Source organism: Carcharhinus amblyrhynchos, chromosome 10 (assembly GCF_965287045.1).
Source record: "Carcharhinus amblyrhynchos chromosome 10, sCarAmb.v2.hapA, whole genome shotgun sequence".
Taxonomy (NCBI): domain Eukaryota; kingdom Metazoa; phylum Chordata; class Chondrichthyes; order Carcharhiniformes; family Carcharhinidae; genus Carcharhinus; species Carcharhinus amblyrhynchos.
In genome coordinates, this window is record NC_137333.1 from 69,340,744 (window position 1) to 69,355,015 (window position 14,272).

The following is a 14,272-nucleotide window of genomic DNA, read 5'->3' on the forward strand; positions in this document are numbered from 1 at the left end:
AATCAGAACGAGTCTTATTTTGACAAAAAGGCTCTATTCAATCTCATTTGAAATGTAACACCTAGAGTGGCTATTGATTTTCCCAGTGTGAGATATTCACGGAACATGGCCGAGAGGCAGGATTATTCTCGGAAACCGTGAGGAGGAAGCAGTTTCAGAGTACAGGGAGTACTGGAAAACTGCTACTGCAGCAATTCCTGGTAATCAGTCTGGAAGCAACATAGCAGATGAAAGAGCTGATTGGCTCAGATCAGAAGGCCAAAAAGATACTAAATGGCTCAATTTACATCCAGGAGGTCAAAATATCAGGAGACCAGAACAAGGGACTTGGAGAAAAATCAAGCTAGATAATAAGATGCACTGTGTAAATCACAGGAAGAAGAGGGACAAAAGTCATTGAGGAGAAACATTAGAAGTCTGAAGTACAAAAGGTAAATCATGACCAGCTTTAAACAAGGTATGAATAACTCACACGAATCAGTTCAGAGGCTGGAGTCATTCAGGGTGGGAAATTATTTTTCCCAATGAGTTGAAGAGGAAGATCCTTACAAATATTATTTCAATGTTTGCTTTGTGAAGAAAAGTGAGAATTTCTCTGGTTTAAATACAAGACCTTGATGCTTAAAACTTTACTCCTAACAAGATTTGGAGTTAAACTTTAGCACTCATTTCATGCAGGATATTCGCAATGGTGGAGGACAAAGATTTCTATCAGTTTTGAACCCAGACCACAAGAGCTGGGAAAGCAACATTCCAACAAGTGCTCCATCCAATCCAATGGCCTGCAGATAATGCCAAAACAAATCTCAAAACTACTCACCATTCAGCATGTTGGCCTTGTATTAAATAGTGCTGGGAAAGCACTTCATAGTGGACACAGTTCCTTGAGAAGCAGCCCCCTGGTACCTCACCCAAGTTATCGTGCACAAACCTAAATGACGAGTCTATTCGTCCATCATCACAGATTTGCACTCACCCAAAGTGAACACATTTGCATTTTCCAATAGGATTCAAATGAGAGCAATCTGGAGCAGTGTGGGAGAGAACTAAGCTCAGCAAGCGGTTGGCTAGGGGACCAGGAAAATCAGCACATCAGCAATAGCACTCTCACTCTGCATATGCATGAAACAGACAGTGCAGACAAAAGGTGGATATTTTACTATATCAACAGGACACAATTGAACGTCCTTGCTAACAGCAATGAAACTGTAATTAAGACATGATTGAGTGACCATTGTTTGAACAGACATTTCATCTGTCTACCACTAAAGATTATGACAATACCGATGGGACATGATTAAACAGCTATGACTCAGGCCAACCTCTTTGTATCATATGTAAATAAATAATTTACCGGTGTGTAATTAGAAACAATTATCTTTACGAAAGGTTGTAAGAAATGCCCTATATAAAAAAGGCTGACTGTACACAATTGTAAAAAGTCTGACAACACCAGGTTTTAGTCCAACCTATTTATTTGATAATATACTCACAAGCTTTCGAGGGACACCCTCTTCGTCAGGTGAATGGAGAGTTCTGGCCTCAGACAGAGCATATAAAGCACAGACAGTTTAGAGATTACTGATTAGAATGCGAATCTTTACACCTAACCTGCTGTTCAAGACCTGAAGTGGCTGATAATGTGAGTGGAAGGAGCACTGATCACAGTTTAAAGAGATGTGTATTGTCTCCAGACAGTACAGTAGGTGAGGTTTTGCAAACCCAGGCAAGTCACGGGGGTTACAGATAGTGCGACATGAACCCAAGATCCCTGTTAAGACCGTCCTCATGTGTGCGGAACTTGGCTATCAGTCTCTGTTCAGCGACTCTGCGCTGTCGTGTGTCGTGAAGGCGGCTTTCATGACACACGACAGCACAGAGTCGCTGAACAGAGACTGATAGCCAAGTTCCGCACACATGAGGACGGTCTTAACAGGGATCTTGGGTTCATGTCGCACTATCTGTAACCCCCGTGACTTGCCTGGGTTTGCAAAACCTCACCTACTGTACTGTCTGGAGACAATACACATCTCTTTAAACTGTGATCAGTGCTCCTTCCACTCACATTGTCAGCCACTTCAGGTCTTGAACAGCAGGTTAGGTGTAAAGATTCGCATTCTAATCAGTAATCTCTAAACTGTCTGTGCTTTATATGCTCTGTCTGAGGCCAGAACTCTCCATTCACCTGAAGAAGAGGGTGTCCCTCGAAAGCTTGTGAGTATATTATCAAATAAATAGGTTGGACTAAAACCTGGTGTTGTCAGACTTTTTACTGTGTTTACGCCAGTCCAACGCCGGCATACCCACATCACGTACACAATTGAGCAGAGCAGACTGAAGAAGGCTTAGGAATTCTTCCGGTCTCCTCTCCTTATCAATAAGAAAACAATAAAGGATTCATCACTCATGAATGCTGTGTCTCAATATCTTTTTAGCTCCAAAAGTAGGAGCCTTGGTTTATTATTCTTCTCCTTAGTCTAAAGGTCAATTGTGATCCCCCCCAACTGTTGGCTCAGTTGAGATCAGTTACTTTGAAGCTGGTATGTTCCTCATTTGAATGGTTTTGAGTTATAAGAACTATTTTTCCTTATTAAGAACTAGAAACCACTAGTACTTTATAAACCTCCTCTGCTCTCATAGTCTTTGCAAGATGGTGCGTAGACTCACTGTCTCACTAAAACCAAGTTCAAAAGAACTGGTGAAGTTGAGATCCACTCTTCTTCTGAAAAGAAAATCAAAATACTGTAGAAGATGGAAATCTGAAATAAAAAATGCTGGAAAAGCTTAGCAGGTCTGGCAACATCTGTTGAGCAAGAAATAGAGTTAACATTTAACATCTGTATGACATTCTCCTGCTCTTTTCTTACTTGGATTTTGCAATGACTAAAACATCATTGAACAGGAAGAGATGTCGGTCTTGGGTTTGGAGACCAGTCTTGAGCTGGGTGTGTCCTTCCATAAGGAATGTTCTGTACGGTGCGATCATTGACTGAACAAGAGGACAGAACTCTGGACTGACAGGAGACCGGCAGGTTTCTCTGCAAAACAGAGCAAAACAAATATAAACTGATGGTCAAATCATTTCAGCAAACTGAACCCATTTGTCACCTCAGCAACTGATTAATTTTAAGTATATGTTGAAGTGCTAAAATAACATTAACATGTTGCTCAATTTAAGTACAGCAACAACATCAAGAGATTTAAGAGTAGCTTGTTTCTGTTTCTCCAGGTATAAAACTCATCCAACTGCTTCTCATTTCAGTGACATCTCACCTTTAAGCAGCACAACCATTGCAGTTTATACCCAGTTATCATGCAAGCCTTACTCAGACCAGAGTAGATAGGGTACAGTGTTCTGCTGCAAAACTGCACAGTGTGAACCTGGAAAACCACTTTGGAAAGACAACCACATTACAGGCTTCATATTTTCATCACTGGCACACTATGATTCCTTAGGCATCAGCCACTGGATGCACTGTACTGACCCCCCAGACCTCTCTCCACCACATTTCACTTCACACTGAACTCTACTGCCAAGAAGAACACAAGCATCAATGTTATGGGAACACCATCATCCACAAGTTCCTTTCTAGCTCAAGAACCACCTTAATTAAAGATTTAGACAACCTTTCCTTCATCATTGTTGGAACATCGTGGAATTTCATAGCGAACACCATCGTGGGATTCCCCAGTCCAACAATTTTAGCATTAAAAGAATCACAGAATCCCTGCAGTGGAAAAGAGGCCATGTGGTCCATAGAGTCCACGCCGACTCTCTGGCCCAGTAATTTTTACCCAGTCCCTCTTCTCTGCCCCACATATTTATTATGGCTAAAGCATCCAATAGCATTCAGCAGCACTACCACCTAGAAGGACAAGAGCAGCAGATTCCTGGGATCATCACCACCTGGAGGCTCCACTCCAAGTCACTTACCACCCAGACTTGGAAACGTATCGCTGTTCCTTCACAGTCACTTGGTCAAAAGCCTGGAACTTCCTCCCTAATAGCGCTGTTGGTGTACCTACACCTCAGGGACTGCAGTGGTTCAAGATGACAGTTCACACCACATCAAAGAACAAAGAACAACTAGGGCAATAAATGTTGACTTAGCCAGCAACTCCCACATCCTGTAAGTGAATTTAAGCAAACATGATCCACAGGACTGGAGTTATATTTTAGCCAGAATAGGCAAGAGCATTTGTGAACCAGACAGGTGAAAATGAGCATTTAATTACATAACAGTCCCCTTTACTGACAATTTAAGGATTTTTAAAAAATCTCCAACTGCCAAGATGGACTTTGTATTTGAATGCATCCTATCCATTCAGGATCACAAGTCTAGTAACACAACTATTTACATCACCATAGCATATTTGGAAAATAAGAGAAGTGTGGCAGCAAAATAGTCACCAATGATTGCACAATGCAATTGGAGAGGAGCCCCAAATGGCTTCCTTCCTACCTCTCAAACACTTTTATTCCCTCCCACTTAATCACTCATTGCATCCGCTATCCCTTTACATCCCCTTTTTGCCATCCCATCGTTACATACATTTCTTCCATTTTGAACTCGCCATTCAAACACTATCTTCACCTTCAATATCATGCTATTCATCCTTAACACCCCTCCAACAGGTTAAAGACCTCCCCTTTACCCTAAACTTATTCCCTTCTACAATACAATACACTTGTTTCATTAAGAAAAACTTAAATTGGAATGAGAAAAGAATCTGTCAGGTCGCCTATCTAGTTTATTATCTCAGGTTTAAGAGATTGTCAATTACTTTTCAAATTATCAACAAAACAAAAGTAGAGACTTAATAGGCTCCAAAATTCAACTGGTGTTCTACTTTGGAAACTACTTTAATATGAATGTGTAATGTAGCTTATTTAACTTTCTGAAGATGATGGAACAAAAATGGTATAAGAACTGTTAATTTTATCTCAACGTACACAACTTTCTTATGAAGTTTGTTATTTCGCTCTTCAAAACTATTTAAGAAAAATCTAAGAGAAATGCTAACAGCAAAATGAAAATGTTTCCATTAGTATCGCTGATGGAGAGGTACTAATTCCTCCTGCAAGGGAATAACCGATTGCACATGTTCAGACTAATTAACACAAATTCACTTGGCAGAATCACAGCTCAATGCAAAACTATCAAATCAAGGAGCAGGTTTTTGGAACAGGCAAAGACCTTCTAGTAAAAACTTAAACGAAGGCATCAGAAAACTCAAGAAGCAATTTAGTGACGTCTTTAATCAGCTTATTTTGAAATTTTTTTTTAAGGTATTTAAATGTTTGTATCCGATGTTAAAATTGCAGTTACTGAAAAAAAATGGTGGCTAAAAAAATTCAGTGACTATCTTGAACAATGTGTGTCAATTTGGTTTCTAAAATGTTTGATTTCAGTATAATTTAGTCAGTAAAAAGCAGTAATTATTGTGTGTTACACAACACATTAGCTTCAACATTGAAAAGCCCTATCGTGGCAGTCACAAATATTTGTAACCAGTTTACAATGTGTGCGCCAAGAATTGATTTTTATATACATGGGGCAGGTTTTAACCAAACCCACCTAAATTTTGACCCCCCCCCCCCCACAAAAAAAGTAAAATTGAGCAAGGTGCAAAACAGGCAGCTGATCTGAACCCATTAGCATGTTTAATGAAGGTTTCTTCCAAAAATGGTCAAACAGTTCGAGAGAATAGTTTGCAAAGCTTGAGACCTTGGGCTTCATAAATTAGACAGCATCTTCCAAACCAATGACCACTACCATCTAGAAGGACAGGTGGAGCAGATGAGAGAGAACACCCATCACCAGCAACTTACACCATGTGGACTGCAGCAGTTCAAGGAGACAACTCACCACCACTTTCTCAAGGGCAATTGGAAATGGGTAATAAACATTGGCCTAGCCAGTGAAACCCACATCTTTTTATACAGAGGGATTAAATACAAAAGCTCTGATTGGCTATAACTAGAGCATTGCAGGCAGTTCTGGTCATCGCACTTTGAAGGAGGAAGTGATAACCCTTTAAGAGATGAACCAGAATTATTCCAAAAGTGGGGGAAATTTAGATAGAAGATTAAGTTGGAGAAGCTGGGATTGTTCTCAGTGGATCAAAGGAGATTGAGAGGTGATTTGCTGGAGGTGAACCAGGTTATGAGAGTTCAAATAAGGTAAGAAAACAAAGTGGTTCCCATTAGCTAATGGAGCAGCAGGCCCCAGCCCGAGCAGCTGGTGGCCCCCAGCCTGAGCAGCAGGCACAGATGTGAAGGTTTTGGGTAGGACATACAAAGGGGCTGTAAAGTGTAATTTTTTTTACCCAGTGAGTGGCAATGACCAGGAACACACTGTCTACAGGTCAGTGGAAGCAGCAAAGATTTTAAAGGAACATTGCATGGCAGTAAATAAACTTGCAGGCTACAGGGATAGAACAGGGGAATGGTACAGACTGAATTGCTCCTTAGAGAACTGGCTGAGTTCAATAAGTCAAATGTCTTCCCTCTGCTTCTCAATGGCTCTGAATATAAAAATATCACTTGCTAATGTATGCTCTGCAAGGTTTCTAATTAGTTGAACAGCTGACATTAAAGGAATCAAGTGTCTGTGGACGTTTTTGGCTGTCTGCTGATGCATTCTCATTTCTAAAGATAATTTCTTCAACCCCTGTGGGTTTGAGAGCATCAGTAGCTGATGCATTTGCCAGATCCAGTGTTTAAAAATAATCACTCCTTTAAATGACCTTATGCAACAAATCCAATATTGATGGTCTTCATCCAGCCAGGAGATTCTTCTTTCTTGATGATTCCATTTTATCTGAGGACAGCCAACAATAACCAAAGTTGCTAGCAAGGGTTTTCACATGCACAGAAATCAAACAGTATAAAGCAGGGGAATGGGATTCCTGACAACCAAGTGGGAGATCAGCTGGCCATGCAGAATTACCTGGGGTTAGGCTAATTTTAATATTGCAGACAAACTCTTGGTGGCAGCGTTGACTCCACGTGGGAGTTGCCAGGACTTAAAGGGACCACAGCAACAAAAATTGTGGTGTTGACAGAACAACTTCCAATTATTTATATCAGGAATATCTTAAGGTCTATGGATGGCTGACTGACTCCTGTTTTAGTGAGGAGGAATAGTCAGGGTTTTCCACAAAGTGAGCAGCAGAAGACTACACTGGTTTGGTCATTGTAGTAATGTTAGCTGGGACCATAACAAAAAAAAACCTGACCCCACATTGGAACCCGACTTGATAGTCCTGACTTCAATGTGCAGGATAGCTGCCAAACATCAATCAGAGACTGCTAATGAACTTCTAGCTACATTTATAAATGAGAAAAGATTAACTATAATCCCTAACTCCTTCACTCAAGTCTGCAGGTTTGTGGTGAAGAAGGCATATGGTATGCTTGCGTTTATAGGAAGGGGTATAGAGTATAAAAGCTGGTGTCTAATTTTGCAGTTGTATAGAACGTTGGTTAGACCACATTTAGAGTACTGTGTCCAGTTCTGGTCGCCGCACTACTGGAAGGACGTGGAGGCCTTAGAGAGAGTGCAGAGGAGGTTTACCAGGGTGCTGCCTGGTATGGAGGGTCTTAGCTATGAGGAGAGATTGGGCAAACTGGGGTTGTTGTTCCTGGAAGGAAGAAGGAGAATGAGGGGAGACCTAATAGAAGTGTATAAGATAATAAAGGGTATAGATAGCTTCCCGCTGTTCACTCTTTTTCCCAGGTTGGATGCGAAAATCACGAGGGGTCACGGGCTCAAGGTGAGGGGGTGAGATATAACTCAGATGTTAGAGGGAGGTTTTTCACACAGAGGGTTGTGGAGGCCTGGAATGCACTGCCAAGAAGGGTGGTGGAGGCAGACACGCTTGGGTTGTTTAAGACTTACCTAGATAGGCACATGAGCAGACTGGAGATAGAGGGATACAAAAGAATGTCTCAACTAGAACAAAGAGCCTCAGGACATTCCTGGGAATTAATAGATTCCTATCGGCCATCCAACAAATTTTAAGGCTCACCTTGTCACTTATGTTGGAGCTATTGGGGATCTTCCATTAATGCCTGCATAGCTTGTTGTATGTATATTGATGTCTCCTTTTTACATCCACAGGCGATTCGGTCCGCCTTGTTGGCCAACAAGGGGCATACACGCAGTGGATCATGCGAGGGCTGCTCTTGGATGTTGCTTCGAGAGTTGCCTAGTGCTTCACGTCCGTTAGTGTACGCTTAAACTGGACCAGCTGACAGGCAACACGACAACTCAGTGACTATCACTGTTTGCTGTGCAGTTACAGGTACCTGGATCGGATCTCCGGCTTGGATCAATGTCTGTGGGAGTTTGCACATTCTCCCCGTGCTTCCGTGGGTTTTCTCCAGGTGCTCCGGTTTCCTCCCACGTCCCAAAAATGTGCTTTTTAGGCTGATCGGTGTCAATAAATTGTCCCTGAATTGGATCTCCCTTAATCTGGCACACATATAATTCCCCAAATTTGCACCCCTTTATTGTGGAGTCCACTAGAGGTAGACAAGAACGTCAATGATTGATGAAAGACTTGAATAAGACACGCACACATAAAATGGGTGGCACGGGCTTGTAGGGCCAAAGGGCCTGTTTCCTGTGCTGAGCTGTTCTTTGTTCGGACAACACAAATTACAAAAATCTATCTTCATGGTCCATGTAAAATCAATAGGTGAACTATCAGAGCACACTCTGAAACCAAGTGGCGGGTGCAATACAGTACAACTTCTACAGATTTTTCATCAACTCCCCCCAGACACTTGTCACATTGGAAGCCAACTGGTCTCACTTGATCTTTCGCACAAGGGTTTCCAAACTCTGCTCTCAAGAACACACCTTGGAATTTTCTCTCGTGACACTTTCTCTTAGATGTAATCACTAAGGATCCATCTCCAGGGTTTCACCTCTCCTTCTAACATTCCTCTTCCATGAAGTGGCACATGCATTCAAACTTCGCCTTCCACACAATCTCTCAGATGCTATCCCTAACAATACATTGCCACTGCCTCACAGGTTGGTAGTAAGGAGTCACCAACCTTTAGGTCTCCTTGGATCTCTGGTTTCTCACAAACCCATATTGTTTTACATCTGTTTCCTGCAGCCTTGTATTTTTGGAGTCTTCCTCTGCTCCTCACTTAACTTCATTGAACAGGATCTGTTCCAAATTCCTGTTCTTATTCCAGACTAGAAGGTTTTTCTGGGAACTTCCTTCTGTCCTCTTCTCTGGTGTTATTGGGAGCCTTCTGTTCTTTAGTTTGGGACATGCTCTCTGGAGTGAGTATTTCTTCATGTCCTACTAGAGAGAGACTTATGTGCCCTTCACTGAACCTCAAACTTATTTTCATACCATGTTTGCTTTAGAGTCATTAAACCTCATTAAAATGTAGGCATCGTTTAAAGTAAAACTATAACAGCAGTTTCCTTAACATGCAACTGCAGAAATATCAATCAAGTTTAAACTCAAAGCTATGTCTTATTTCCAACACCAGCAAATACAAATAATTTAAAATCACATCTATTTATCATAAAGATAGACACTGAAGCAGGTGCAGGAGATGGACACAAGTGGCACCTTGGTGCCACAAAATCTGTAGTGACCATGCCAGGAAAGACTAGGTAAGAGGAGGCAGGAGTGACTTCCAGCAGCATACTAAACAAAGTGTATCAGCTACTTAGAATGACTTTCCCTAACCCCGTTATAAATGGAATCATCCATGTGGGAGACATGACCTGCACATTGAAGCTGAATTTTCTGAAAATGTGCCTTCCATGTTGTTGAGTCCAGGATGACAACAGAATTAAAACAAAAAATGTTGGAGAAACTCAGTAGGTCTGACAGCATCTGTGAAGAGAGGATAGGGCCAACATGGAATCTGGATGACTTGGGATCATCCTGACTCAAAACATTGGCTCTTTTCTCTCTTCACAGATGCTGTCAGATCTGATGAGTTTCTGCAGCATTTTCTGTTTTTGTTTCAGATTCCAGCTGCCGCCGTATCATGCCTTTATGATAGCTGAACTCATTGTTTGTGATTTGTCTTGTTATCAAATTCATATGAAAGTTTGGTGGAAGCATTCTAGACCTTTGATGTGGCATCTATGGTAAACCCAGGATTCTGTGCCATTCAGCAGGTAAGGATAGTAACTAGTGGTTAATCTTCAGCTTAACATAATACTGCTTCCAAACATGAACATGGGAGTTGGCCTTGGGTAGAACTTGCTTTCTGGATGCACGCACAATCATCTTCATTAATTGTGGCATTCTTAGAAACCATAAAGGAGAAAAGTTTAAAGGGTGGATCCTTTACGCAGAGAGTCGTGGGAGTGTGGAATGAGCTGCCGGATAAAGTCGTAAATGCGGGGTCATTTTTAACATTTAAAGAAAAATTTGGACAGGTACATGGATGAGAGGGGTGTGGAGGGATATGGTCCAAGTGCAGGTCAGTGGGACTAGGCAAAAAATGGCTTGGCGCAGACTGTTTCTGAGCTGTAATTTTCTATGGTTCTATAAGCAAAGATACAAAAATTTTTCTACAGCCTTCAGCCTAATGCTATCAGTAGACATATCTGATTCTTCAGAGCATTTGGCTGGAGAATAAAGATCTCAATTACTGCCTCTAACTTTGCTGGTGGCACACAGCAAATAAAGAGCTTCCCTGAATAGAACCTAATATTGACACCTGCAGGCATATCTCTGGGGGCTTCCTGAAGCACTGCAGCAAGAAAGGAAAAAAAAAGGGAGTTTAGTGAGCCATGATGCATCCTTATATTATGCTGCTATTTACTGCAAAGGCTTCAGATATCTCTACACATCCAAGCTTGCCATCATGCAGTAGGTGCAAGACCTTCACAAACTTGCTCCTCAAGCTAGGATATCTGAACAAGTATCAGAGACTAAGTTGACTTTCATTGTTCAAGACTTTATTAGGTCAATAAACAGCATATATAGATCTCAATGGTACCCTCAGCTCTTTTCTTGCAGTAAACATCATATCTGCTATCAGGAGTTAACCCTAAAGCAGCACTATGATTCCAGGAGCATAGATTCTATGAGGCTGTCTAGTTTAATAGGCTTCTTGTAAAGATATTACTTGAATGCGAGTAACTGTCATATACATTTTTGGGTTCTTTCTGCTTCCCAGATGTGGACCTGGTTTGCAAATTGAGGTACTGAAGAATTTTTTCCTCATCCCAAGTACTCGAAGATCAGGTTTAACAAGTTCTGCACCATCAAAAATCTCTACTGGTATGTATTCTGGGGATAGCGGTTTTGCCTTGTTTGATTGATTTGATTGCCTTTACTGCCTCTTTCAACATCAACATTTCATCTTGTAGTATAAGGAAAGAAAGGTGTATAAAAGGTTCAGAGGGCTAGGAGATGTTAAGGATCTAGAGGAGTATAAGGATTGTAGAAAGGAGCTTAAAAAGGAAATTAGGAGAGCCAGAAGGGGTCATGAGAAGGCCTTGGCAGGTAAGATTAAGGAGAATCCCAAGGCCTTCTACAAATATGTGAAAAGTAAAAAGGATGAGAAGGGACCTATAAAAGGTGAAGGGGGAAAAGGTTGTGTGGACCCGGAAGAAATGGCAGATGTGCTTAATGAGTACTTTGCCTCGATATTCACGGTGGAAAGTGATCTGGGAGTTGTACTACAGGTTTGCGGCAGACTGAAAAGATCGAGTATGTGGATGTTAAGAAAGAGGATGTGTTGGAACTTTTAAACTCTATCAAGATAGATAAGTTGCCGGGACCGGATGGGATGTATTCCAGGTTACTGTGGGAGGTGAGGGAAGTGATTGCAGAACCCCTGGCTAAGGTCTTTGCATCGTCAATGGAGACGGGAGAGATTCCAGAGGATTGCGGACATGGTTCCTATTTTCAAGAAAGGGAACAGGGATAGCCTGGGAAATTACCGACCGGTGAGTCTGACCTCAGTGGTTGGTAAGCTGATGGAGAGGCTTCTGAGGGACAAGATTTATGAGCATTTGGAGAAGTTTAGAATGATCAGAAATAGTCAACGTGGTTTTGTCAAGGGCAGATAGTGCCTCACGAGCCTGGTTGAGTTCTTCGAAAATGTGACTGACCACATTGACGAAGGAAGAGCAGTGGATGTGGTTTACATGGACTTCAGCAAGGCGTTTGATAAGGTCCCCCATGCAAGACTTCTTGAGAAGGTGAGAGGGCATGGGATCCAGGGGGCTTTGGCCTTGTGGATCCAGAACTGACTTGCCTGCAGAAGGCAGAGAATGGTCTTTTTCTGCATGGAGGTCGGTCACCAGTGGAGTGCCCCGGGGATCTGTTCTAGGACCCTTGCTGTTTGTCATTTTCATAAATGACCTGGATGAGGAAGTGGAGAGATGGGTTAGTAAGTACGCCAACGAAACGAAGGTTGGTGGTGTTGTGGATGGTCAGGAGGGATATCAGAAGTTGCAGCGGGACATAGATAGGATGCAAGACTGGGCGGAGAAGTGGCAGATGGACTTCAACGTGGATAAATGTGTAGTGGTCCATTTTGGCAGGACCAATGGGATGAAGGAGTACAATACCAAGGGTAGGAGTCTTAGCTGGGTTGAAGAGCAGAAGGATTTTGGGGTCCGGGTCCATAGGACTCTTAAATTGGCATTGCAGGTGGAGGATGTGGTCAAGAAGGCGTATGGTGTACTGGCCTTCATTAATCGAGGGATTGAGTTTAGGAGTCAGGAGGTAATGCTGCAACTTTATAAGACCCTCGTCAGACCCCACTTGGAGTACTGCGTGCAGTTCTGGTCACCTCACAATAGGAAGGTCATGGAAGCTATTGAAAGGGTGCAGAGGAGATTTACAAGAATGTTGCCTGGATTGGGAGGCATGCCTTATGAAGATAGGTTGAGGGAGCTGGGACTCTTCTCCCTGGAGAGACGAAGGTTGAGAGGTGACCTGATAGAGGTATATAAGATGTTGAGAGGAAGAGATAGGGTGGATTCTCAGAGGCTATTTCCCCAGGCTGAAATGGTCGCTATAAGAGGACACAGATTTAAGGTGCAGGAAAGCAAGTACAAAGAAGGTGTTAGGGGTAAGTTTTTCACTCAGAGGGTGATGAGTGAATGGAATCGGCTGCCGTTGGTGGTGGTAGAGGCGAACTCACTGGGGTCTTTTAAAAGGCTTCTGGATGAGTATATGGGATTTAATGGGATTGGGGGGTTATAGATAGGTCTATGGCTTAGTAGGTATTGATGTGATCGGCGCAACTTGTGGGCCGAAGGGCCTGTTTGTGCTGTAGTGTTCTATAAATCTTGGCTGACTGTCTTCAGCTCTGACAAAGGGTCATCCAAACTTGAAGCATTAGCTTTATTCTCTCTCCTCAGACGAGTGAAGGAGCAGAGAGAGAGAGAGATAAGAAATTACCTGTTAAAAACCTGTTTAAATAAGTTTAAAGCACTTTGTACCTTGTAGAACTGTTTAAATCATTTAAAAGCATTTTTGCGGGCTTTTTGTATTTACCGCTTTAAGAATTCTGAGGGAGTGTTTAGAAGGGAGTTGTGGGCCAGCAGGCTTTAAATCAGCGCCAGGTTTAAAAGGAGGCCTGGTATAGACAGCGGGCAGCGTTGGAGCGGGCAGTGGAGTGAGAGGGAAGCAGAGTGAGCTATTAGGGCTTAATATCAAAAGGGCTTGAGAGAAAAAGGGCCAGGTAAGTTTGTGTGGAAATTTTCAATATTACTACAGTGAATAATGGAGGGGCATGTGATGTGTTGTTTCTGTATGATGTGGGAACTAGTGGACCCCAGGGTCCTTCCCAGTGACCATATCTGCAGTAAGTGCAGGTTGCTGGAGGAGCTCCAGCTCAAGGTAGATGAGCTGGCCTCTGAGCTACAGACACTGAGGCTCATCCAGGGGAGAGAGGGTGCCATTGTCAATGGGGTGCAAGTGACATCCACCCCCCCTGGACTGGCTAACTCTAAGGGTCAGCAACAAGAGGGGGGTGGGGTGGGGAGTGGAGGAAGGGGGGGGGGGTGGGGAGCAGAGGCCTCAGCCTCTCAATCTGCATAACAGGTTTGAGGTTCTTGCTTCCAGTGTGGACGAGAACGAGGAGGTGAGGTTGGTGAGCAAACTGCACACGGTACACTGATGCAGCAGGGCATAGGCAAAGAGAAGGTGAAAAGGAACGTAGTAGTGATAGGGGATAGTGGGGTGAAGGGTATTGACACTGTCCTTTATCACAATGACAAAGTGCACAGAAGGGTGTGCTGTCTGCCTGGTGCTC

At 42.7% G+C, this 14,272-nt stretch overlaps 1 protein-coding gene across 3 annotated transcripts in view; it reads right to left on the reverse strand.

Moving 5' to 3' along the window:
• The window catches only part of LOC145349038 (rho GTPase-activating protein 20-like), a 94,039-nt gene that overhangs the window by 46,347 nt on the left and 33,420 nt on the right, over nt 1–14,272 (reverse strand). For all 3 annotated transcript variants that reach the window (XM_080197284.1, XM_080197285.1, XM_080197286.1), the window contains exon 3: nt 2,868–3,038. In XM_080197284.1, the coding sequence (XP_080053410.1) occupies nt 2,868–3,038 (171 nt within the window). The remainder of the gene's footprint in view (nt 1–2,867; nt 3,039–14,272) is intronic.